Source organism: Melanerpes formicivorus, unplaced genomic scaffold (assembly GCF_026170545.1).
Source record: "Melanerpes formicivorus ecotype bairdi unplaced genomic scaffold, bMelFor1.0.p_v2 SCAF_89, whole genome shotgun sequence".
Taxonomy (NCBI): Eukaryota; Metazoa; Chordata; class Aves; order Piciformes; family Picidae; genus Melanerpes; species Melanerpes formicivorus.
The window spans coordinates 1,572,749-1,598,543 of NW_027142441.1; the positions used below are offsets into that span (position 1 = coordinate 1,572,749).

Below are 25,795 nucleotides of genomic sequence, written 5' to 3' on the forward strand. Positions count from 1 at the left end.
TTAAGCATCCACTTGGGTTTAGCTTTCTTCAGCAGAAGACAGAACCCAAAGACTGTTCAATACTCTCTCAGGGAGTAACAACCTGTGGTCTTTCAGGCTAATTGTAGGCACAGATCCCAGGTTCCAGGACATGACAGCAGGCACAAGGCTGCACAGCCCTCCCATGCCCTCCTCTCCAGGCTGCCTTTGCATGGAGGTCTCCCAGGGCTTTCTCAGTCACACTCTTACTCAACACAAACCCACACATGCTGATCAATTACAGCTGCCCCTAAAAGGGCTATTCTGAAACCTGCAGACAGGGAGAGAGCAGCTGAGACTAACTTCAGGTTTGAGCCTTTGCTACCCTGTGCAATTTGGATCAGCAGCAGAGGCAGAAGGCACAGCCTAGAAACACGCAAGGGGCTCTCTCCCTCTCCAGAACCTCCCTGCAAGGCTCTCAGCCTCCTGGAACCAGAGAAGCTCAGGCTCTAGAAAAGCTAAAAGGAAAAAAGATTAAAAGCAATTCAGAACTGAGTTTTCAAGGAACTATCTGCCTGGCACTGACTGCAGCTTACAGCTTCTCTTCTACAAGTGAACCCCAGAAGAGCAGCTGAGAGCTGCAACAGTCTCCTCCTAACGCTCTGCAGGGACCTCCTCTGGCCCCATTTTGCCTCCTCATATTCCTGCCTCGTGCCTGCCACCAGATTTTGCTGCTTAGGAGTTTCTCCTGGGTGAAAATCTACAAACACCTCCTTTCAGAGCAGCCTGGAACCCTTGGCTGCCATGGAAATGTAAAGCAAAGGCAAAGAGAGCACAGCACAGCAGCAAGCCCTCAGCCTTTGAAAAGAGCTCTGCTACCTTTGACCACTATTCCACAGATGCCTGAGGGTACAACCCAGCTCTGGAAGGTGCCCAGCAAGAGGGAGCCAACATGTTCTTTGCATGGCTGCAGGAGTTATTTTGGGACTTCTCAAGCTGAATCCAGCTCTGGAGCATCGATACTCTGCAGGGTCATCCACTTCACCACCCAGGGATAAAGCACATCCCAGGTCTGCATGCCCAGGGCCCAAGGCAGCTCCACCAGGGTGCAGGAGCTCACCAAGCAGAGCTGCCCTGCTGCCTGCAGGTGACACTGACTCCAGGAACCCACTGCTTTGGTGGCAAGCAGTGCCAGATACAGGGGCCTGTCACATGTTCCAATGTAAGGGCACCACATCCATCAGCCCCTGGGGATGGGGAAGCTCTGCAGCAAGCAGAACACAGAGACAGGTCTGTGCAGGGGGCACAGCCCTCCTTAGGGCTGAGCCAGAGATAGTTTTAATGTAAGATGACTGCCTGGAGGACAGGGCTGGTCAGAGACAGCTGAGGGAGCTGGGGGTGTGGAGTGTGGAGAAGAGGAGGCTGAGGGAGACCTCATTGCTCTCTGCAGCTCCCTGAGAGGAGGCTGCAGGGAGGTGGGGGTTGGGCTCTTCCATCTTGTCTCAGGTGACAGAACAAGAAGGGAATGGCCTGAAATTGTGCCAGGGGAGGCTTAGGTTGGAGATGAGGGAAAATTTCTTTGCTGCAAGAGTGGTCAGGGGTTGGCAGAGGCTGCCCAGGGAGGTGGTGGAGTCCCCATGCCTGGAGGTGTTCCAGAGAGCTGTGGCCATGGCACTTGGGGCCAGGGTTTGGTGGCCATGGCGGTGCTGGGTTGATGCTGGACTGGTTGCTCCTGGAGGGCTTTTCCAACCCAGACCATTCTATGATTCTATGAAAGACAAATTTAAACCATTTATGCAGAGGGCCAGGGCCAGGTTGATGTCTTTACTGCTGGTGACCATCTCCTAGAGCAGTGATGCCCTCTCAGCCTCAACAGCCCACACTGGCAATCCAAAGAACAAGTCACACAGGCCCTGCATGGAGAGTCTGGCACATGGGCCAGGAGGAGCAAGCTGGGCCAGGAGGAGCAAGCTGGGCCAGGAGGAGCAAGCTGGGCCAGGCTCCTCATTCCTGTGCCTTCACCAGTGAGGTGCTTCTGTCACTGCTGACAGCTCTCCTGAGCTGAGAGCAGGGCAAGCACATGCTTGGGAGATGGAAAATGGTTAAACCTGTGACAGATGCTTCACCTAGATACAACCTGCAGAAGTGAGGAGCAAGAAGAATTACTCATAGAATCAATCAATAAGGTTGGAAAAGACCTCAGAGGTCATCGAGTCCAACCTCTCACCCAACCCCTCCTGACAACTAAACCATGGCTCCAAGGGCCACATCCAAGCCTTTTCTGAACACCTAGAAGACCAAAGAGGGGTCTCACCTGCCAACTGGCAGCAGAGGCAAGGTGCAGAAAGTCACCTGCCCTGCCCACCCCAAACAGCAGCTTTGGAGGGAGCAGCCCAAAATGAAGCCACAACTGTCCTGAGCTTCAGCTTGACCCAAACCCTCCTCTCATCTCCTCCTTGGCCAGAACCCTCCTGAACTCCTCCCTGGCCCAAAGCCTCCTCAGCCATCCTCACTGAAGTTGTGTTCTGAAGAAATCTGGGGCCCCTGATGAAGATGACAGCTCCAGGCGAGACAGAGAGAGGCCACAGCAGGCACTCCAGCACAGCTAGAGCCTCACACAGCAAGAGGCATCAAAAATGCTGTTTGAAGGTCCCCTTGCAGGCCCACAGGACTCAGACAAGCAGCAGAGGAGCACACTCTCCCTTACTCAGCAGGGATTGGCAGCTGCACAGAGGAAGCCAGAATGTGCACACACAAACCAGGAGCACTCCTGGACTCTCCTTCCTGCTGCTGAGCCCTGCTGGGCACACTGGCAGGTTCCTAAACTAATCACAGTTAATCAGGCTAATATTTAATGGCAACATCCTGACAATGTTCATGCAGGATCCATGACTTGGCAGCCTAGAGCCAGCTGGAGCCATGCTCCACCAGCCCCAGGCTCCACCAGCCCCAGGCTCCTTACCCTGACGATCTGGGTGTGCTGGCGCTCCACAGCGAGGTGCAGAGCGGTCTGCTGGTTAACGTTCTGGATGTCCAGGTTGGCATTGCCCTGCAAGACATTCAAGCATGAGAGCATCACCACCCCAGCAACTGCCCCCCAGGCAAGGCACTGAGTACAACCCTGAGGATGATTCCAGGTTTGGAGCTTTGAGAGCAGAAGTGATTCAGTACTTTAATATCCACTGTACAGATGTTGGTCTGTGGAACCCAGCTGGGTTTGGTTCAGCTCCCCTCAACCATGAGGCCACTGCAACACTCTCAGAGGCACATCTGACCTTTAGAGCTCTCCACAGGTTCTTCCCTGCTTCATTGTGACCTTTAGAGCTCTCCACATGCTCCTCCCTGCTCCATTGCTCCTGCACTGCAGTTTCAGGCATAAAGGAGCAAAGCACTTTCACATCTGGTGGTTAACTCAAGCGTGACATGAAAACCCTGCTGGGCAAAGAGTCCTACCTGATGGACCAGAAGTTCAGCCACTTCCACATGATTATTGAGAGCTGCCAGGTGCAAGGCAGTGTAACCATCATCCTTCTTCTCATCCACAATCCAGGGTCGTGGTAGCTTGGACAGGAGCACTCGCATGGCACTGAAACAAGGGTGAGGAGACGGCCTCAGGGCACCCAGCAGGGGCTGGTGCCACGGCCACAGCACAGCAGCAGGACAGCTAACAGCAGCTGCTAAAATAACATCAGTCATGTCTCAAGGAGAACAAGAGGGTGAAAAGCTGCAACAAGACTTCCAGAGCACACCATGAGCAGTTCCCTCTAGCTGATAGCACAGCAGGGGTTGGAAGGGACCTCCGGAGACCATCGAGTCCAACCCCTGCCAGAGCAGGAGCACGGAATCCAGCACAGGAATGCAGCCAGGTGGGGCTTGAGAAGGAGAAACTGAAGCTTCTGCACAAAACCCTGACTCCCAAACCCAAGTGACAGCAGCTAGGGGCAGTGGCACCACCTGGCCACAGGACGCCTGGCAAGGCAGAGGCTGCGACTGAACCAACAGCTCCTCACCAGCCACCTGCTGCTGAAACCATGGCCCCTGGGGAGCCTCCCAAACACCCCCAGCCAAGGAGCCTCCCAAACAGCCTCAGCCTCCCAAACAGCCTCAGCCTCCCAAACACCCCCAGCCAGGGAGCTCCCCAAACAGCCTCAGCCTCCCAAACACCCCCAGGCAGGGAGCCTCCCAAACACCCCCAGCCTCCCAAACACCCCCAGCCAGGGAGGCCCCCAAACACCCTGAGCCTCCCAAACACCCCCAGCCAGGGAGCCTCCCAAACACCCTGAGCTTCCCAAACACCCCCAGCCAGGGAGCCTCCCAAACACCCCCAGCCAGGGTCTCAGTTTTCCCTTACAAGTATCCTCTACAAGCAGCAGTGAGCTGCTTGCACTGTCGAGTGACAACTGAGCTCCTAATCCCCCCCAGCCAGCACTTCTGTTCACCCCTGAGCTCTCCTGGAGTAAGCCAGAGGGCTTCCTCCCAAACAACCCAAAAGCTGTGCTTGTGGGGACAGTTCCCCCCCCTGAAAAGCACAAGATGAAGGCCATGAGGCAGCCTGCTGTGGCAGTCAGAGTGCCCTCCTCCCTGGGCACTGCTTGGATGCTGTCCTGACAGACCCTGACTCCTTCAGCACCTCCATCTGCTCCTGGTGCTGCACTGAGTACACAGCATCAGTTTCATACCCAGTGCACCACCCCAGCAGCTGCAGCACAACACTCACTTTATTCCCCGGGTTCAGAGTCTTAGGGAACTAAGCAGCTGCACCTTCAGGCTGCAAGATCACACAGGAGGCCCATGAGCAACTGCCATGTGGAGCATCCACAGCCAGGCTGCTCCTGAGGTTTGTCCTCTGCAGCATGGACATAGGCCCTTGGCCAGGAACCAGAGGCATCCTGCAGTCATAGAATCAGCCAGGTTGGAAGTGACCTCCAAAGGTCATCTGCTCCAACCCCCTCTGCACTCAGCAGGGACAGCCTCTACTACACCAGGCTGCCCAGAGCCCTGTCCAGTCTCACCTTCAGTATCTCCAGGGCTGAGGCCCCAACCACCAACCTGGGCAGCCTGCTGCAGTGTTCCAGCAGCCTCCTGGTGCAGAACTTGTTCCTAGCATGCCACCTAAATCTGCTCTGCTCTCACTGCAAACCATTGCCCCTGGTCCTGTCCCTGGAGGCCCCCCTCAGGAACTGGAAGGTGCTCATGAGGTCTCTCCAGAGCCCTCCCAGTCCATGTGTTGTATCAGTCCATCATAATCACAGCTCTTTGAGGTGCACAAGTAAGAAAGACACCACTCCTAACCTCTCTGGAATGGTTGTCTCCTGGCAGGACTAAGCTTCTCACTTCCTCACAGTCCAAATCACTTGGAACACAAAGTAAGCCAACACTTAACAGACTGTCCACTGCTCCCTGTGAGCCATGGCTCAGCTTCCAGCCCCAGTGCCTGGCACAGCTCTATCAGGTGCTAGGAAAACAGACTGGAACAACTGGGAAATAAACCCCAAACCACCACCACTGACTGCCTCAGAGGAGCACTTAGGGCAAGGACTTCCCAGACAGAGACATAACTTAGGGAAACACAAAGTACCAAAGCTTCAGGGAATGTGACAAGTGAGCACTGGCTGCACTGAGAAGCACCATTTGGAATGGAATGGAATGGAATGGAATGGAATGGAATGGAATGGAATGGAATGGAATGGAGTGGAGTGGAGTGGAGTGGAGTGGAGTGGAGTGGAGTGGAGTGGAGTGGAATGGAATGGAATGGAATGGAATGGAGTGGAGTGGAGTGGAGTGGAATGGAATGGAATGGAATGGAATGGAATGGAATGGAATGGAATGGAATTGAGTGGAATGGAGTGGAGTGGAATGGAATGGAGTGGAATGGAATGGAATGGAGTGGAGTAGAATAGCATAGCATAGCATAGACCAGACCAGACCAGGTTGGAAGAGACCTTCAAGATCATCACATCCAACCTATCATCCCACACCACCTAATCAACTAACCCATGGCACCAAGCACCCTACCAAGTCTCCTCCTGAACACCTCCAGTGTTATTATTGACGAGCTGCTTCAAAGCCTTCTGCAGTCACTGAAGTGACATCAGCACTGAGCTATTAAAAGTAGTAATGAAAGGCAGTGCAGCAGGTGAGCTCTGGCATTTGTTGCTCTGCAGTGTTTGCAGCAGGAAGCTGATGAAGATTTTGGCTCTTTCTCAGCTGGATGATCTTTTGCAAGTTGTGAAATGTTCTGGATGGGACAGCAAAAGGAAAGCCTCAGTGAGCATTCTGGAGGGGGTGGTCTGCAAGGTTTGGGAGGGGATGAGGAAAGTGGCTCTGCTCTCACAGGAGCTGAACACCTGCTCAGGGACTAAAGGCAATGAGAAGGGCAACAAGTCCAGAGAAGGGCAACAAGGCTGGTGAGAGGCCTTGAACACAAGCCCTATGAGGAGAGGCTGAGGGAGCTGGGGTTGTTTAGCCTGGAGAAGAGGAGGCTCAGGGGTGACCTTATTGCCCTCTACAACTACCTGAAGGGTGGTTGTAGCCAGGAGGGAGTTGGCCTCTTCTCCCAGGCAACCAGCACCAGAACAAGGGGACACAGTCTCAAGCTGCGCCAGGGGAGGTTCAGACTCGAGGTGAGGAGGAAGTTCTTCACCGAGCGAGTCATTCGGCATTGGAATGTGCTGCCCAGGGAGGTGGTTGAGTCATCGACCCTGGAGGCGTTCAAGGGGAGATTGGACGTGGCACTTGGTGCCATGGTCTAGTCATGGGGTCTGCGGTGTCAGGTTGGACTCGATGATCCTCGAGGTCCTTTCCAACCTAAGTGATACTGTGATACTGTGATACTGAGAAGATGTGTGTGGAGAGGCTGAGATCAAGGTGCCTGGCACAGGCACAGCTGTTGGGGGTGCAGTGACTTACAAAGCCCCCCATAATTCACACAACCCATCCCCTTAAAATGAGAGTCCAGCGACTTGATAGAGGGAGCAGCCATTTGTACTGTGTCAGATTCCATCTGAGACCCAGAAGAGCAACAGCAAATACTGCTGCTGCTGAATGAATATTCAGTTGGACCCTGCCACATCTCTCCTGGGTGTCTATTACTTTAATCCAGCTTTTTAGAGAGTCTGGGAGCACAGCTTAATAGCTATGTGCTGTATTTCCATCAGCAAGAGCTGCAGAATGCTGGTTGATCATAGTATCATCACAGAATCAGTCAGGGTTGGAAGGGACCACAAGGATCAGCTAGTTCCAACCCCCCTGCCATGGGCAGGGACACCCCACACTAGATCAGCCTGGCCAGAGCCTCATCCAGCCTGGCCTTAAACACCTCCAGGGACAGGGCCCCAACCACCTCCCTGCACAACCCATTCCAGGGCTTCACCACTCTCATGGGGAAGAACTTCCTCCTCCCCTCCAGCCTCAATCTCCCCACCTCCAGCTTCATTCCATTCCCCCTAGTCCTAGCACTGCCTGAGATCCTGAGCAGTCCCTCCCCAGCCTTCTTGGAGCCCCCTTCAGATCCTGGAAGGCCACAATGAGGTCACCTGGGAGCCTTCTCTTCTGCAGACTGAACAGCCCCAACTCCTTCAGTCTGTCCTCACAGGAGAGGTGCTCCAGCCCTCTGCTCATCCTCCTGGCCCTGCTCTGGACACCTTCCAGCCCCTCCAGATCCCTCTTGTCATAGGGGCTCCAGAACTGGAGGCAGGACTCCAGGTGGGGTCTCCCCAGAACTGAGCAGAGGGGGAGAATCACCTCCCTTGCCCTGCTGGCCACACTTCTCCTGCTGCAGCCCAGGCTCTGGTTGGCTTTCTGGGCTGCAAGTGCACACTGAGAGCTCCTGCTGAGCTTCTCCTCCCCCAGCACCCCCAAGGCTCTCTCCTCAGGGTTGCTTTCCAGCCACTCCCTGCCCAGCCTGCATTTGTGCCTGGGGTTGCCTCCACCCAGCTGCAGGACCCTGCCCTTGGTCTTGTTGAACCTCCTGAGGTTGGCTTGTGCCCACCTCTGCAGCCTGTCCAGGTCCCTCTGGATGGATCCCTTCCCTCCAGCTCTCTGCTGCACCACACAGCTTGGTGTCAGCAGCAAACCTGCTGAGGGTGCACTCAGTGCCACTCTCCATGGCACCCACAGAGATGTTGAACAAGCCTGGTGCCAGGACTGATCCCTGAGGGACTCTGCTTGTCCCTGGCCTCCCCTGGGACATGGAGCCATGGACAGCCACTCTGTGGGTTTGGCTACTCTTTGATCGAGGTGGTGGAGTCCCCATCCCTGCAGGTGTTCAAGAGGGGATTGGATGTGGCACTTGGTGCCATGGTCTAGTCATGAGGTCTGTGGTGCCAGGTTGGACTTGGTGATCTTTGAGGTCTCTTCCAACCTTGGTGATTCTGTGATTCACAGAAGGGTTTGGAAGAGCTGGGAAGGGTCCCACAGCAGGAACTGCACACTTGTGTAAATGTACTTACAAAAGACATGAAATGCCTCACAGACCTGCCCAACCAACTGCCTAATTCTTAGCCACACAGAGCACTCTGCAACACCAGTCAGCAACGTTAAAACCTAACAAAAAATAGCTGCTATGATCAAGAGCTTTCCCATGTGGTTAACTGAATGAACACCCTCCAGAGGCAAGCTCTTTCCTTAGGCAGCACAAGCTCACCAGCAGCACCTGGAAGTGCAGGCAACAGAGAGCTGGGGAATCTGCAAGTGCTTGTAGTAAGCTGGAACTCACTGTAGAGTAAAGGCTCTGGTGACAGGTTGGACTCGATGATCTTTGAGGTCTCTTCCAACCTTTGTGAGACTGTGACTCCTGACCTACCTTTCCTAACTGCAAAGGCAGGATACTGAAAGAGAAGTTAGAGGTTCTGTGCTACCAACTGCCATTTGGCTGCAGGATGAGCTGAATGGGGAAGGTGGAGTGTTGTGGGATGGTGGTGGAAGCAGTTTTGATGGTTTGCCCTTTTGGGGTTTGGTTGGTTGGTTGGTTGTTTAAAGAACATAACCCTAGAAAGGCTACTTCACAACCTGCATGAGCACCCTGGCCTGGAGTGGCTGCTGAGAGACACAGCCCCCCTTCTGCCTGCACTCAGCTCCTGCATGATGCTGGCTCTACAGATACTCACCATCCCTGGAGGTGCTCAAGAAATGTGTGGCCAGGACACCTGGGGGCATGGTCTGATGGCCATGGCAGTGCTGGGTTGAAGGTTGGACTGGATGGTCTCAAGAGGGCTTTTCCAACCAGAGCAATTACAGTTTCACAGTCTCACTAAGGTTGGAAGAGACCTCAAGGATCACCAAGTCCAACCTGGCACCACAGACCTCATGACTAAACCATGGCACCAAGTGCCACATCCAATCCCCTCTTGAACACCTGCAGGGATGGGGACTCCACCACCTCCCTGGGCAGCACATCCCAATGACGAACGACTCGCTCGGTGAAGAACTTCCTCCTCACCTCGAGTCTAAACCTCCCCTGGCACAGCTTGAGACTGTGTCCTCTTGTTCTGGTGCTGCTTGCCTGGGAGAAGAGACCAACCCCTTCCTGGCTACAACCTCCCTGCAGGGAGTTGTAGAGGGCAATGAGGTCACCCCTGAGCCTCCTCTTCTCCAGGCTAAGCAACCCCAGCTCCCTCAGCCTCTCCTCACAGGGCTGTGCTCCAGACCCCTCCCCAGCTTTGTTGCCCTTCTCTGGACACCTTCAAGTCTCTCAATGTCCTTCTGAAACTGAGGGGCCCAGAACTGGACACAGGACTCAAGGTGCTTCTCTATGTCACTGCCTAGGGAGTGAAGCAAACCACCAGACTCTGGCTGTGGCAAGTTTGCTCTCATGCAGGTCGATGAGACGATCCAAGTCCCCCTGCCACTGCAGTCACTCGAAGGGAGAGGAATGAGGAAGCGAGGAAGCTTCAGGGAGGGCAGACTGCCCTTTCCAGAAGCAAAGCCTTAGATTAGCATCAACTTCTGAGGAATCATATTTCTAGGGATTGTAATCCTAGAATGGTTTGGGTTGGAAGGGACCTCAGAGATCAACTCCCCTGCCATGGGCAGCGACACCTCTCAACTAGACCAAGTTGCTCAAGGACTCATCCAACAGGGCCCTGAACACCTCCAGGGAGGAGGCAGCCACAACCTCCTGGGCAACCTGTGCCAGAGTCTCACCACCTTGTACTGAAGGACTTCTTCCTAAGGCTGATGCACTTCCTACCAGAAGTTTCTCTCCTCTCCTGCCCTTCTCCTCCCTCAGGTCAGCTTTCCACTGTCTCACTGTAAAATGCTTTTAGAATAGAAGATATCTTACAGCCATCCAAGCTTGAAGTGTTCACCACCACCACACTCATTCTCTTGCCCATTTATTCCCACCCTGGCTCAGATGAATCTGTTCACCTGTCTCCTGCTGCATGCTCTCACAGTTAGAGGAACAGATCACATCTACAGAGAGCTTCAGGAGCAGATCAGATCTAAAGAGAGCTTTCACTGCCCAGCTTCCTCAATGCAGCCCCACATGCCTTTTACAACACACCAGAAACAAGACCACTTTTTCCTCACCCTGTTCTTGCCCTCTGCCTACCACCTCTGCTCAAGAGCCTCCCCCAAGTGGTCCCAAGGCAGCACCTAAAGAGCCCCTCCTCTTTGACGAGTTATTTCTCATGCAGAAGAGCACTCTGGGCCTGCCTGCTGGGAAGCCACAAGATGTTTGTACTAGCACAGTGCAAGAAGTAGCACAGGAGCAGGACAGTGCTATTTTTGGCAGCTCTGTGATCTGAGGAGCACGTCAGCACACAGCCTCCAGCCAGAGCTCTGCCCCGAGCGCTCCACACCGCGCGCCGTGCCGGGCAGGCAGTGGGGCTGGGAGAGGGAAGCATCCCTCAGGAACAAGGACCAAAGAGGAGATGAGTGCCCTGGGCTGCCAGCACTGAGCAGCCTGCATCTGGAGATGGAGTTTAACAGTTCCTAGCTGACTGGTGCCTCAGCTGGCAGCAGTTTAAGCAGGCTGGCTGTTTCCTTCCTTTTGTCTCTCAGATCCTCCTGGCATTTGAAAGAATTTCACAGGACAGTGGGGGATGGAAGAGACCTCTGGAGATCATCCAGACAACTCCTCTGCCAGAGCAGGGTCACCCAGGAACACAGCCAGGCAGGTTTTGAGTGTCTCCAGAGGAGACTCCATAACCTGCCTGGGCAGCCTGCTCCAGGGCTCCTGCACCCTCACAAAGTTTTCCCTTCTGTTCCTGTGGCAGCTCCTCTGCTCCAGCTGCCCCCAGTGCCCCTTGTGCTGTCCTTGGGCATCCCTGAGCAGAGCCTGGCTCCATCCTCCCCAGCACATCTTTATCAACATTAATTTCAATGAACACATTCAGCTGGGATGGATTCTGCAGTAGCCCTAAACCTCACACAGCAGTTTTGGCTTCAGTGGAGGGCCAGAAAGAGAACTGAAAGCATGTGCCTTCCCAGAGAGCTGCACTGCAGTGGGAGCTGCAGGGTAAGCAGCTACCAGGCACAGGATGAAGTCAATGTCAAAAGCAGCAGCAAGTGAAGTCTAAATCCAAGGCAGCAAGCAGCCCATTCAGGACTGTGCAATTCATGCTCTACCCTCCAGGGCTGAACTTCTGACAAGAGCTTGTAGCAACAGCACATGTGGCAATGGCTTTCAGCTGCAGACTGAGACTGGAGATGAGGAAGACATTCTTTGCAGTGAGGGTGGTGAGACACAGGCACAGGTTGCCCAGGGAGGCTGTGGATGTCTCCTCCCTGGAGGTGTTCAAGGCCAGGCTGGATGAGGCCTTGAGCTGGTGGGAGGTGTCCCTGCCCATGGCAGGGGGTTGGAGCTGGATGAGCTTGAAGGTCTCTTCCAACCTAAAGCATTCTACAACTCCATGAACTTCCCTGCATTAGGAACTATTGCCTCCAGCAGTATTCACTCAGATGGCATTTTCATTTAAGAAGTGTTTTAATCTTAGACTGTGAGGCTTTCAACTCCAACTCTTCTTGCTGCTAAGCAACATAAAGAATCTTGTTTGAAATACAGAAAGTCTGGAAGCATTTGGGTTCCTGGGTGTGGAATTTCAATGGCTCAATTTCAGTCACTTTGTTCTTTTCTGAAGAAAATATTGCATGGCCTCCCTGGAGCATCCTGAGGGTCATCACCCTACACATAACAGCACAACCAGGGAATCAGGCCAGCCAGCACAGCTTCGTGAAGGACAGGGCCTGCTTGACCCACCTGCTGGCCTTCTGTGACAAGGTGACCTGCTGAGTGGGTGCAGGAAAGGCTGTGGATGTGTCCACCAGAGCCTTTGACACTGCTTCCCACAGCACCCTCCTGGAGAAACTGCCCCTGTACACTGCACTGGTTAGGCCACACCTTGAGTCCTGTGTCCAGTTCTGGGCTCCTCAGGTTAGGAAGGAGGTTGAGCTGCTGGAAGGTGTCCAGAGAAGGGCAAGAAAGCTGGGGAGGGGTCTGGAGCACAGCCCTGTGAGGAGAGGCTGAGGGAGCTGGGGTTGCTTAGCCTGGAGAAGAAGAGGCTCAGGGGAGACCTTCTTGCTCTCTACAACTCCCTGAAGGGAGGTTGTAGCCAGGCACGGGTTGGTCTCTTCTCCCAGGCAAGCAGCACCAGAACAAGAGGACACAGTCTCAAGCTGTGCCAGGGAGGTTTAGGCTGGAGGTGAGGAAGAAGTTCTACACAGAGAGAGTGATTGCCCATTGGAATGTGCTGCCCAGGGAGGTGGTGGAGTCACCATCACTGGAGGTGTTCAGGAGGAGACTTGATGGGGTGCATGGTGCCATGGGTTAGTTGTTTAGGTGGTGTTGGATTGGTTGATAGGTTGGACTCAATGATCTTGAAGGTCTCTTCCAACCTGGTATCATTATTATTATTATTATTATTATTATTATTATTATTATTATTATTATTATTATTATCATTATTATTATTATTATTATATTAACCTGGCTGCTCCTGCCTTGGATGGGTGGATGCTTTGTTGGGTTAAATCTGGTGGTGGGGAATGGAGTTAACTGCAGTTGGTGGCCAGTCACAAGTGGTGTTCCCCAGGGCTCAGTGCTGGGGCAGCTCTCTTCAATATCTTTATCAGTGGTCTGCATGCAGAGACTGATGCACCCTCAGTAAGCCTGCAGCTGACACCAAGCTGAGTGGCAGTGTGGATCTGCTGGAGGGTGGGAAGGCTCTGCAGAGGGACCTGGCCAGGCTGGATTGAGGGGCTTGGGTCAGCTGTACGATGTTCACAAGGCCAAGTGCCTGGGTCACAGGGTCACAAGGGTTCTGCACCTGGGTCACAGCAACCCTCTGCACTGCTATGGGCTTGGGGCACAGTAGCTGGAAAGTTGCCCAACAGAAAAGGACCTGGGGGTGCTGGGTGACAGCAGCTGAAGAGGAGCCAGGGGGTGCCCAGGTGGGCAAGAAGGCCACCAGCAGCCTGGCCTGGAGCAGCAATGGTGTGGGCAGCAGGAGCAGGGCAGGGATTGTCCTCCTGTGCTGGGCACTGGGGAGGCCACAGCTTGAGTGCTGGGTTCAGCTTTGGGCCTCTCACTGCAAGAAGGACATTGAGAGGCTGGAGCAGGGCCAGAGAAGGGCAACCAAGCTGGGGAAGGGTCTGGAGAAGAGGGCTGGGGAGGAGCAGCTGAGGGAGCTGAGGGTGTTCAGCATGGAGGAAGCTGAGGGGAAACCTCATTGCTCTCTACAGCTCCCTGAGAGGAGGCTGCAGTGAGGTGGGGGTTGGGCTCTGCTCCCTGGAAACAAGTGGTAGGATGAGAGGAAGTGTCCTGAAGTTCTGCCAGGGGAGATGTTTAGGTTGGACCTTAGGAACAGTTTCTCCACAGGAAGGGCTGTCAGGGGGTGGAACAGGCTGCCCAGGGACCGTGGTGGAGTCCCCATCCCTGGAGGTGTTTAAAAGCTGTGTAGATGTGGTGCTGAGGGCCATGCAGCAGGCTTAGTAGGTTGGACTCAAAGGCCTGTTGCAACCTAAAAGCCAAGTGTGAGGTTCAGAGGCAAAGCTGATGTTGGATGCTGCATCTTCAAGCTTAGCTCCTGGCCGTGCTCATGTAGTGTTCAGTTAGGAGAAGAGTTTCCATTCTTACCTGAGGGAGCTGGGGGTGTTGAGTGTGAAGGGGGCTGAAGAGAGGCACAATTGCCATCTACTACAACCCCCTTTCAGGGAGTTATGATATGGGGGATAAGAGGAAATGGCCTGAAATTGTGTCAGGGAACGTTTAGACTAACAGATTCTTCCCTGAAAGGGTTCTCATGCCCTAGACCAGGCTGCCCAGGGCAGTGGTGGAGTCCACTTTAAAAGCTGTGTGGAAGAGCTGCAAAGAGCCATGGCTGAGTGGTGACCTGGCAGTGTTAGGTTGATGGTTGGGCTCTGGGTTTTCAAAGGTCTTTTCCAACCAAAGCAATTCCGTGATTCTGTGGATAAGAAAATCTCCCTTCCAAAAGATTTCCTCATTTGATTTGACTGTGTCTTGTTCCAGGCCAACTCTGTGCACATCAAAGCCTGGGGGACTGAGCTGTCCACTTCATCTCTTTTTCATTCAAAACATTTGAATCTGTTCAGAGCACAACACCACCTAATTCACAGGTGCAAAACACAGTGCTGAGGAATGATTCAACACAACAGAACAGAATTAGCCAGGTTGGAAAAGACCTTGCAGATCAAGCCCAACCTCTCACCCAGCACCATCTGATCAACTAAACCACGGCACCAAGTGCCTCAGCCAGGTTCTTCTTGAACACATCCAGGGATGGGGACTCCACCACCTCCCCAGGCAGCACATTCCAATGGGCAATCACTCTCTGTGTAGAACTTCTTCCTAACCTCCAACCTAAACCTCCCCTGGCACAGCTTGAGACTGTGTCCTCTTGTTCTGGTGCTGCTTGCCTGGCAGAAGAGACCAACCCCCACCTGGCTACAACCTCCCTTCAGGGAGTTGGAGAGAGCAAGAAGGTCTCCCCTGAGCCTCTTCTTCTCCAGGCTAAGCAACCCCAGCTCCCTCAGCCTCTCCTCACAGGGCTGTGCTCCAGACCCCTCCCCAGCTTTCTTGCCCTTCTCTGGACACCTTCCAGCAAGTCAACCTCCTCCCTAACCTGAGGAGCCCAGAACTGGACACAGGACTCAAGGTGTGGCCTCAGCAGTGCTGAGCACAGGGCACAAGGACTTCCCTGCTCCTGCTGGCCACACTCTTCCTGATGCAGGCCAGGATGCCCTTGGCCTTTGTGGCCACCAGGGCACACTGCTGGCTCCTGTTCAGCCTATTATGGAATGATATGAATTACAGAATTGCCGGGGTTGGAAAAGACCTCCAAGATCATCAGATCACACAGGGATGTGGTATTAAGGAACACGGCTTAGCACCAGACTTGGTAGAGTCAGGCAATGGTTGGGGTGGATGATCTATGGAACTGCTGCAGTGGGTCCAGAGAAAGCCACAAAGATGATCAGAAGCTGGAGAACCTCCTGTGTGGGGACAGGCTGGGGGAGCTGGGGCTGGTCAGCCTGGAGAAGAGAAGGCCCCAGGGAGACCTTCAAGCAGCCTTCCAGCACCTGGGGAGGGCAGTTTTACAGTGACATGACAAGAGGCAAGGGCTTTAAGCTGTAAGAGAGGAGTTTTAGACTGGAGATCAGGAAGAAATTCTTTTCAGTGAGGGTGATGAGACACTGGCACAGGCTGCCCAGGGAGGTTGGGGATGCTCCCTGGAAGTGTTCAAGGCCAGGCTGGATGAGGCCTTGAGCAAGCTGTGCTGGTGGGAGGTGTCCCTGCCCATTACAGGGGATTGGAGCTAGATGATGTCTTTATAGAATGGTTTGGGTTGGAAGGGATCTTAATCTATGAATCATAAAGGTCTTTTCCAATCACACAGTATCACAGTATGTTAGAGATTGGAAGGGACCTCCAGAGATCATTCAGTCCAAGCCCCAGGGCAGGCTGCACAGGAAGGCATCCAGGTGGCTTTGGAAAGGCTCCAGAGAAGGAGACTCCACAACCTCTCTGGGCAGCCTGCTCCAGGGCTCTGGCACTGGACAGAACTTTCTCCTCCTCTTCAGCTGAAACCTTCTCTCATCAAGTTTGTCTCCACTGCTCCTTGGCTTATTGCTGTGCACCACCCACAAGAGCTTGGCCCCCTCCCCTTGCCCCCCAGCCCTCATCTATTGATAGACATTGATCAGATCCCTCTCAGCCTTCTCTTCTCCAGAGCAAACAGCTAATCAGAACCATTCTGCCGTTCCACGGATTAGAGCAGGGACTCTTCCAGCGATTCCCGAGTTGACTGTGGGAACGTGGGGCCACCAATCAACACCATCGAGGAACAGCAGGGCCGGGAGAAGCGAGCGGCCGGCGCGGGCAGGGCTGCGGATGGCGAAGCAGCAGATCGCCGCTCAGGGCACGTCGGGGGCAGCCGGCGGCCGTTACACAACGGCGGCGGAGGGCAGCCCCGGGGCCGCGGCGAGTCCTCTCCTCGCTCGCCACTGGCAGGCTGCTGCCGTTCTCTTCCACCCCCTTCTCTCCTTCCCTCCCTTCCCCCTCCCCTCCAGGTTTCTAAGTATAGTGGCAGGCTCAGCAGGGTTTACCGGGCGCGGCGCAGGCTCAGTGCGGGCAGGGAAGCCTGGCCGGGCACACGAGCAGCGCTTTATTTGGCAGTGCTAAGCGCGGCCGGGCCGCGCCGCGCCGGGCAGCCGCTGCAGGCTGCACAATCAATAGGCAGAGCGCGGGATGCGGGCTCCCGCCGCTGCCCGATCGACCATCGACAGCTGAGGGACTATTTTTTGCAATGGTTGACTAAATATGGTCAGGGAAGAGCGAGGCACCAGAGCGCCTGTTTGCCTGCGAGTGCATGTTTCAAATGCTTAGCTGCCTATAAAGCCGTCCCAGTGGCGCGGGTGCCCTGCACGGGGGCAGCGCGGCGAGTGCCGGCTGCGGTGCGCGGCAGCCCTGACCTCGCCAGCAGCCCTGACCTCTGAGGATGGGAAGTAGCTTCACCACAGACCTGCCTCCAGTTAAGCCTGGGAACATAACCTCAAGGAAGAAAAGATGCAGTGCAATATCTAAGGAACTAGAAGAAACCACTCCTGGCGGGGGGAGGGGGGAGACATTTGCACTTTTTTTCTGTGCCTTTTGGGTTTTTTTTTCCTTTTCTTTTTTTTTTTTTCCTCTTGTTTTGAAAGCGACTCCATCCCTGGGGGGCTTGGCTGCGGCTTCTTGGCTGGGTTGTGATTTTTGCCTGTGACTCTTTTCATCTGACAGTGGGCTAAGCTCACCTTCCCCGGGCTTCCTTGGACTCTTTAACTCCCAGTCCAGCAGACAGAAGGTATCATTTCTATACAACGTTATCCGTGTTTTAGCATTCCAAGACAGGCAGCAGGTGCCAAGCAGGCGCCCTCCTTTATGCCTTTTCTTTTCCTGGTTGTTGTGGCTGTTTTTTTTCCTTTGAAGTTTTATCTGTTTAAGGTGGTGAGGTACTGTATGCACCGACACTGCCCCCCCCTGCCTCCCCCTCCCCTGTCATGAAGAGCTGATTCAGCGAATAGAGTGAGAGAGCACTCAGGAGGAGATGGCTGCTGCTGATGTGTCTCTAGGTCATTACCTCTCTTCCAACTGCAAATGCTGCATGATACTAAGCTTACAGGTAACAGAACCTCAGGAGACCTGCATTGTTCTGCACGTTTAAAGGATGCCTATGACTTTCTGCATGTGTATCTTATTTACTAGAAATGTGTTTTCTTTATTGTGCTATTAATCCCTCTGGTAGCAGCTTGATTTGGAGTGTGTTAAAGTATCAAAGCAGTTGGAGGATAAAGAGCAGGCTGAAAGGAAAACAACATCAGCCCAAATCTCCTAGCAAAAAAGAAACCCCAGCCCCAAAACCAAGCCCAAAAGCCCAACTTGCTTGTTCGGCAGAATTCTTGCCAGAGAAGAATTGCCAGTCAAAAATTGCAGTGCCACTAACTGGTTGTTCATTTCAGTGAACTCTATTCCTACCTTCTTATGCACAACTGAAGGGAAAAAAAATATATTGCCCAACTTGGCAAAGCAAATCTGATGAGCAGTGGCAGTGCAGTGCTGAGCTGGCAAGCAGGGCTCGGCCGAACGTTCAAGGTGCCTGATCTCAGACGGGCACCAGAACAACCTACTTAAGAACTAGAATGTGACTGCTGTGATTCTGATGCTGCATTGCTGTTTCTCCTTGTAGTACTGTGCTAGCTGCTGCCACACTCTGATTTGCTCTCTCCCAGCTGCACTGGGTTTTTGTCACGGGCTGCAGAAATTCCTGCTCTGCTCGCGGCTCTCCCCGCGACCACTGCGGTTACTAAGTGCTGAACTTGCTTCGTATTTGCCTTCTAACGCTGTGAGTGCAAAGCTTGCTCCTTACTGCAACCCCTACCAACTCCTGAAATACAAATTAAGCAACCATAAGCTCTGCCTGACAGCCCCTTAGAAGTCAACCCCCTACTGAACGCCAGAGACATCCCTTCCATTTCAAACCAAGGCACACAGCAGCTGACGAATCAGGGTTAAAGGTGGGGGCTGTTCCTTTGAGGGGTTGGGGTTGGTTTCTGGGTGGGTTTTTTTCAGTTGTCATAAAGATTCCAAGTGTGGACCAGAATTTGACTGAAGCAGGTGAGTGCCAGTTTTAAGAAATGAGAAGAGCTGCTTGGCAGAGGTGTTGGACTGGTATTAGCTTTCTCTTGTGGCTTTTGGCCTAACAGTGTCCATCCTGCCCCAGCAGTCAGAGGCTGGTTCCTTAATTCAATGTCAGAACCTTTACAATGAGGTCAGAAGCTGGTTCCTTAATTCAATGTCAGAACCTTTACAGTGAGGTCCGAGGCTGTTTCCTTAATTCAATGTCAGAACCTTTACAATGAGCAGGATGACCAGGAGCAGTTAGTTTCATTTAAACCCTCTCTGAACTACAGCAGAGATAGACACAAACCTGCAAAGTATTTGCAGACTGCTGGGTGGGATGCAAGGAAGTGTGGAAGTGGGATTGGGGAGGGTAGGAAACTTAAGTTTGTAAGCAGTGTGTTAGACCAGTCTGTGCTTTCCTTCAGGATGTTAGATGCTACCAGCACACCAGCATGGGAGCCTGCTAGAAGAGCTGGGAGGAAGCTGGAGTTTCTGCAGAGGAATACAACTATGAATGGCAAGAAAACAAGCTGCAAAGCTACCAGCAACTCAGCTCTCAAACTCAGAAAGAAGGCTGCAAGTCTGGAAAAGCACTTCCAGTGTCCATGACATCCCAGAGCAATGAGCTCTAACCAGCTTTAAGCCACCCTGCAGGTAAATTGCATTGCACAGTTCAGTTAGAACACTTAAGTTGATTTCTTTCACTGTCAGTTAATCTTAGCATTGTTCCTCCAAAGAATTGTCAGCCGGAATTTTACCTAAGGACAGCCATGGAAAGCAGCTAAAGTACTGCCCAGGTTCATCTGAGAGGTAGTGGAGCAGCTGTGTGTGTACCTGCTCAGAGTACATACTTCTTTATGTACCCATATGAACATACAATGCTATGGAATGTAAAGAAGTATGTATTTTTGGCAGGCATGGAGCCACCAGTAAGAGGAAACTAAACAGCTGTTGGAAGAAACAGGTTTCCCTCTTGTCTGAATGACATTCATGTGACAAATTAGCTTGCTAAGGGTCAGGTGCTATTGCCAAAATAACTCATACTTGTTAGTAACAAATCACAAAACATTCAATTGGATTCCTATGGAAGTGGGTAGGCAGAACTGTTAACAGCTGATAAGCAGAACATTGGTTGTAAAGGAAGAATTCAAAACAAGGCTTGGAAACAGAGTCCTGAAATGCAGCAGTTAGGACCACAGCAAAGTTCATCCTTACCAGCACTCCTCACAGATCCTAAACTAACCTTAAAAGCCTGGTTATCAAACCAGATCTCATCAAAAACTAGCCACAGCCCGTGCTTGCTGTGTACTTCAGCTGGCAGCATTTAAACTGACACCTAGGACTGAACCTTTCATCTGCAGGCTGCTGGAGACAAGTACAAACTGCTAAGAAACGAAGGCTGTGATTTAGAGAACAGGGTAGCCCAGAGAATGGAGTATAATCACTTCTGCAATGTAATATGTGAGACTTAAGGTCGAATCTTCTCCAGATCAGCACTTATTGTGCTCACTGAGCTCTTCCCTGCAAAGTGCAGTGTCAGGTTTGGGCACAGAAAGGGACAATACAGAGATTTCTGGGCCGCAGCTGCTAATCGGAGGATTAAAGCTATTGACAGATCCCCAAATGAGAACACCAGTGACAGCTCTACAACCTCAAAGGCTGTGAGGAAACAGCACACACCAAAACCCCCAGGACTTTGTAGCACCCAGTACATCAGAACTAGCCCTGCAACAGTTTCAAGCTCTAAAAGTTGGATTAATTAGCGTGTGCCAAGGCAGCTTGTCCTGAGGGTGATGAACAGCAACCCCAGAGCGAGGGAAGCCCCCCTGGCTCAGCGAGCCACCCACTGCTGCTCACCAGAGCAGCCTTCTAAAAGCAGCCACTAAATAGGATCCATCCATGCTCAGTAGACACATCTGGCCCAGATGAAAGACTCTAAACTGCAGCACTGTGCTAAAATGTCCAGGAGAAAACCAGGCCAAGGAAAATAAAAGCAATGCCTGATTTTTAGATGGAGAATCTTGTTTTTAAGTACTCAGGTAAAGCTCAGCAGTGAAGAGCATACCAGCCTGCTAGGCTTCTTACCTGAAACTACAGCCTAACATACTTGAGAAGAGACATTATCTTATCAGAAGCACTTTCTGAAGGGGAGCATTAATGTTGGGTTTAGAGCTGTTTCCCTCATGAGCAGATACTTTGGCATGAAGTCGACAGTCTCTTAACGTCTACACGAAAGCTTGCTTTGCAGGGGGAAACAAATCAAACTGCAGCAGCGGTTTTAAATGGAGCAGTGCTGCTGAGCTCAGCCATGCTTTACAGGAGCAATTTGCTATCACTGGGAGTTTATAGAGGGGCTCATTGCTAAGCATTTACTGCTCTTCCTGAAGAGCTCCTGCCCTCGCCACCGAGGCGGGCGCGTGGCTTCTGCTATAGACGGAGCCCAACTCTTCCTAACAGCTTCCATTTATTTTCAGTGGGTTTGGGGTGAACAATTCACCAGGCTGTGCTCTGCCTTGCCTGCCTTGTGTAACGCTGCAATGCTACTCCAAACCCAAGTGACAGCTCAGAGTGAGACAGAAGTTAAAATTATCTGTTGACACTGCTCCCCGCTAGTTCACGGTAGCGGAGCTCTAAGAATACATCCCCTCAGTCACTCCGAAATGTCACATTCATCACTCAGATCAGCTGTTCGACTTTAACTGAGCACACGGTGAACTTTGGGCATCTGCTGACACAGTTGTAACTCCAACATTTCATCTGGGAGACTGACAGGGAGAGCAGATGCTGACATTATCAAATGCTCGGCGGCTTTTTTGCCAGGGCCGCTTTTTGCCCCGATATGGCCACTGCCTGGAACTGTCTTTGCCATCCAACAGCACACTTGAGCAGCTGTATCTGTGAAACAGTTCCTGTCTGACTGGTAAAAATAGAAACTCATTTTACAGCCATCTTCATGCTGCAGTCCAAGTGACACACCTGCCATGTCTCTATTAGGATACAGGCTGCTGGGACTATGGTCACATTAATCTGCCCAGCAGCATCAGGGCCATGCAGCAGGCACAGGGGAATGGCTTCAAGTGAGGCTGGGCCCCACTGCAGCCAAAGCTCAGAGAGAGGCCAGCAGACAACACAGGAGCTACAGGAGCATCCACAAATATGTTAAGGACCTCAATTCAGAAGAGACTGGTGGCAAGCCCAGCTCAGCCTTTCAAAGCCACATTTTCCTGGCACTGCCAGGGTTTATAATAAGCTCTGCTCTGCTCTATTCTATTCTATTCTATTCACACACTATTGACACCAACCTACCTTGCTGGATTGTGGAAGCATTCCTAAAAAGTTCCTACTGACCAGAGGTGCAGGGATTGAACTGAAGGCATGTGACATTTACTGCAGCATTACAGTAGCTGCAAAAGGGAAGCTGCCAGAAAAGGCATGGGAGGGGGGCAGAGGTGGAACCCCAAACCTTCTTCCCCAGCTCACTTCAGCAAAAGGAGCTCTCCAGGAGAGCAGATCTGAAGATTACAGCTTATGGTTACTACTCTAGAATTTCATTACTGCTGACAGAAAAAAGGTCAAACTGTAGCTATAATCTGAACTGAGCCTCATCCAAAATGCCTCAAGCCAATTCTGGAGGAAGGAGCAAGCCTGGACACTGCAGAGGCCTCTCTGGTGCACAGCTCAACACTTGGCTGTCTCCAAACGAGCAAAGGAATTCCACTTGCAGTGACTAAACCAAAACGTAGCACAGAGCAAAGCCACATGTCCCCTGGGAACCGTTCACCTGCTGCACAGCCTGCTCCTGGATTCCACCCTCCCTGCACTCCAATGCTTTGCTAAAGCTGGTAAAATGGAACCAAATCACCTCTTCAATGGATTTGGTCCCCTTCAACCAGCTGTAGCTATGCATTGATCACTACAGGACTCCTCAGAGTTGCCAAGCAGGACATGAGGCCTGCTCAGAGTGAGGATGCTCCTCTCTGCAGCTGGGCTTAGTTACTGCATGTAGGCATGTTGCCCGTGGAAGGTAAGGAGGGGAGCAACCTCTGTGTGCCAGCATTTCAAGGTTTTACTTGCAAACAAGCAGCTCCTGGTGTTTAATATTCTGTCCACACTCTTACAGCATTTACACAGAAGACAGCAGAACAGTGAAATAAACCTTTTGCAATGAGTTAATGTCTCTTGTACCTTTCCTCAAGGCTGTTGCCCTTAGTAGCAGAACTGACCAACACAACCTGCTCCAGAGGAAGCAATCACCAACACTCCTGGCAGTGACAGGAAGTCCTCTTTCTGGCCACCTCCATCCCCATGCACCTCACCCCCTTTCTGTTTGAAAGCTCTGCCAGGCAGGAGCTGTGTTTGTCCATCTTGCACAGGCTGGGCTTGTTATTTACCTTTGAAAGGCAGTAAGTTTGTCACTGGCCTCAACAGCTGATCTGTGACCTCACTACAGCTCTGCTCATGGAGATTAGATGTCACATTTTCTCTCCACATCAATGTGAATCAAAGTTCTCTCTGGAAGCATTTCCTGACAGAACACTTCTGGCAGAGTTTTAGGAGTGTGCTTTTTTTGCACTTAGCTTCAACCTACACTTACTGTTGGAACTGCAAATATCTAAGTGTCCCCCCCAAAAAAAATCCCTTTTACAGCTTACAAGAGAACTGTACAATTCTGGGAGGACCTCACAACTTGTCTCTGTGAGGACCTTGGTGACAGTGAAGCACAAAAGTCTCTCAAGCACTCATTAGCACTAAGCAGAGGCATGAAACCCCATGTCCCAAATACATTACCAACACCAGTTAAAAACCCCACTGCCAACAACTTCCAACCACCTGCAAGCCTGAAAACAAGGCAAGATCTACTAAATGAGGCAATGTGTCATTCCTTTCTAAACCAGCCTCTCCTGCTTGCTGGCTGAGGAATCACAGAACTGTCAGGGTTGGAAGGGACCTCAAGGCTCAGCCAGCTCCAACCCCCTGCCATGGGCAGGGACACCTCACACTACAGCAGGTTGCTCACAGCCACATCCAGCCTGGCTGCAAATACCTCCAGGCAGGAGGCTTCCACCACCTCCCTGGGCAACCTGTGCCAGGCTCTCACCACCCTCATGGGCAACAACTTCTTCCTAATGTCTAATCTAACTCTCTCCTCCTCTAGCCTTGATCCATTTCCCCCAGTCCTATCACACCCTGACACCCTCAAAAGTCCTTCCTCAGCTTTCTTGTAGCCCCCTTCAGATGCTGGAAGGCCACAAGAAGGTCTCCTTGGAGCCTTCTCTTCTCCAAACTGAACCACCCCAGCTCCCTCAGTCTGTCCTCCTAGGAGAGGTGCTCCATGAAGATCAAGATGACTCCTTCCGTGCTGTTGGGACAGCAGTGGATGGAATCTGCATCCTACCCCAAGACCAGCAGCAAGAATGGCTCTGAAGAGGTGGCTGTGTGCACATGCAGAGCCAGGCCAGCTCTAGAAGCAGCCTCTGTTTCAGGTGCTAGCTGCAGCGTGAGGAAAGCTCCTGAGAAGACACAATGCAAATCTGAGCCTAACTAGGGCAGTGGATATCAAACACACCCACACTTCACAGCCCAGGGAGCTGCAGTCACAGGTATCCAAACAGATCAAAACACAGCCAGGAGCTGCTCAGGCTGGAAAAAATAACCCAGCTACCAATCCACACAGGATCCTCACATTGGACTCTCCTTTTCTTCCTGTCTGAAACCCCTCCCTAACACTGAGGAGGCAAAGCCTGCCAAAGCTTGGAGTCTGAGAGCGCTTTGAAAGAAGTCCAAAATAAATGTGCTTTAATATGGCTGACTCAGTTGGAGATCAGCAGCCAGAAACCTGCTGTTAAACAAAACCTGAACTTCCCCATACTTCATCTCACATTTTTAGCTCTGTTTCCCATGCACAAGTTCAAAGCTACCTACAACAGGGAGCGAGCAGCAACCAACCCCATTTCCACGGCCCACGGCAGCACCGCAGCCAGGAGCTGCTGCTGCTGTGCCGACTCACAAGGTAGGAACAGAAGCAAATTAGTACAAGGCAAAACATTCCACTAATAATAGGGTGCTCTCCAAAACACACCACTCACTGCCTCCTGGAAAACACTGCCAAGAGAGTAAGAGCTGAAAAACATCTGAGCTCTTTGACAGTGATGGCTTTTCCTCCTACCAAAGCGTTCCAGTGTGTTAAATAGGAGAGAAACGTAATCCTAAGAGGAGAATAATCCTAAAGGGAGGAGCAGCATCAGAGTACAAGCATTAAACACCATCAGGGCACAAGCATTAATTACTAATTCATAGGAAAACCCCCAGCTTCCAACCATTCTCCCCAGCAGGCTGTGGGATTGGGTTTCCTCTCGGAGCTCTCTCTCCCCGCTGCTGGGAAAGGTCAGGGCTCGAGCACGAATCAGAGCAGGTTTTGCACTGCAAATGGAACTGGTTCCAACCCCCCCCTTTGAGATGAGCTATTGTAACTTCTGTAGCAACCCAGATCACTTTCAGTGGTTCTCACACACTTCCCACAGGCATTCATTTCATTGTCAGCAAGTAGGAAGATGGATATGGACCTTACCAATCCTTACAGACACAGTGGGTTCTGTTTAGCACTGTAGATCCATAGGGATGTGGCATGCTTCTCTACACACATCCCCACCTGGTTAACTGATAGAAAAGAACCTTTCTCCTTACATCTTCAGAGATCTTGGATGTTAGGAACAAGTTCTGCACCAGGAGGGTGCTGGAACACTGCACCAGGTTGCCCAGGGAGGTGGTTGAGGCTCCATCCCTGGAGAGATTCAAGGTGAGGCTGGACAGGGCTCTGGGCAGCCTGCTCCAGTGGAGGATGTCCCTGCTGAGTGCAGGGGCTTGGACTGGATGAGCTGTGGAGGTGTCTTCCAAGCCAGAGCATTCTAGGATCCTATGCTCTGACCTCAAGGGGAATGCAGTGCACTCAATGGGGAATGGGGAGTGCAGTGCAGTGTTTGTCAGACACCACAGCCCAAAGCTGCTACAGCCCCAGTTGAGGGGGAGCAGGGTGGCTGCCTGATACCTTCTGCTGGGCTGTGAGGGAGGATTATTTTTAGAATAAACCAAACCAAACCAGGTTGGAAGAGACCTTCAAGATCATCGTGTCCAACCCATCAACCAATCCAACACCACCTAAACAACTAACCCATGGCACCAAGCACCCCATCAAGTCTCCTCCTGAACACCTCGAGGGAT

General features: G+C 52.3%; 1 protein-coding gene and 1 long non-coding RNA gene across 4 annotated transcripts in view; one reads left to right on the forward strand and one right to left on the reverse strand.

Annotated features, from left to right (window-relative positions):
- Positions 1-25,795, reverse strand: part of MIB1 (MIB E3 ubiquitin protein ligase 1) — a 109,805-nt gene that overhangs the window by 25,807 nt on the left and 58,203 nt on the right. For all 3 annotated transcript variants that reach the window (XM_068165496.1, XM_068165495.1, XM_068165494.1), the window contains exons 13-14: positions 3,412-3,544; positions 2,921-3,007 (exon numbers count right to left, since the gene is read on the reverse strand). In XM_068165496.1, coding sequence (XP_068021597.1) covers positions 2,921-3,007; positions 3,412-3,544 — 220 coding nt within the window. The remainder of the gene's footprint in view (positions 1-2,920; positions 3,008-3,411; positions 3,545-25,795) is intronic.
- LOC137455015 (uncharacterized) lies at positions 16,810-19,494 on the forward strand. The gene is made up of 3 exons (XR_010990737.1): positions 16,810-17,579; positions 19,003-19,231; positions 19,315-19,494. It is a non-coding gene; the product is annotated as an uncharacterized lncRNA (long non-coding RNA).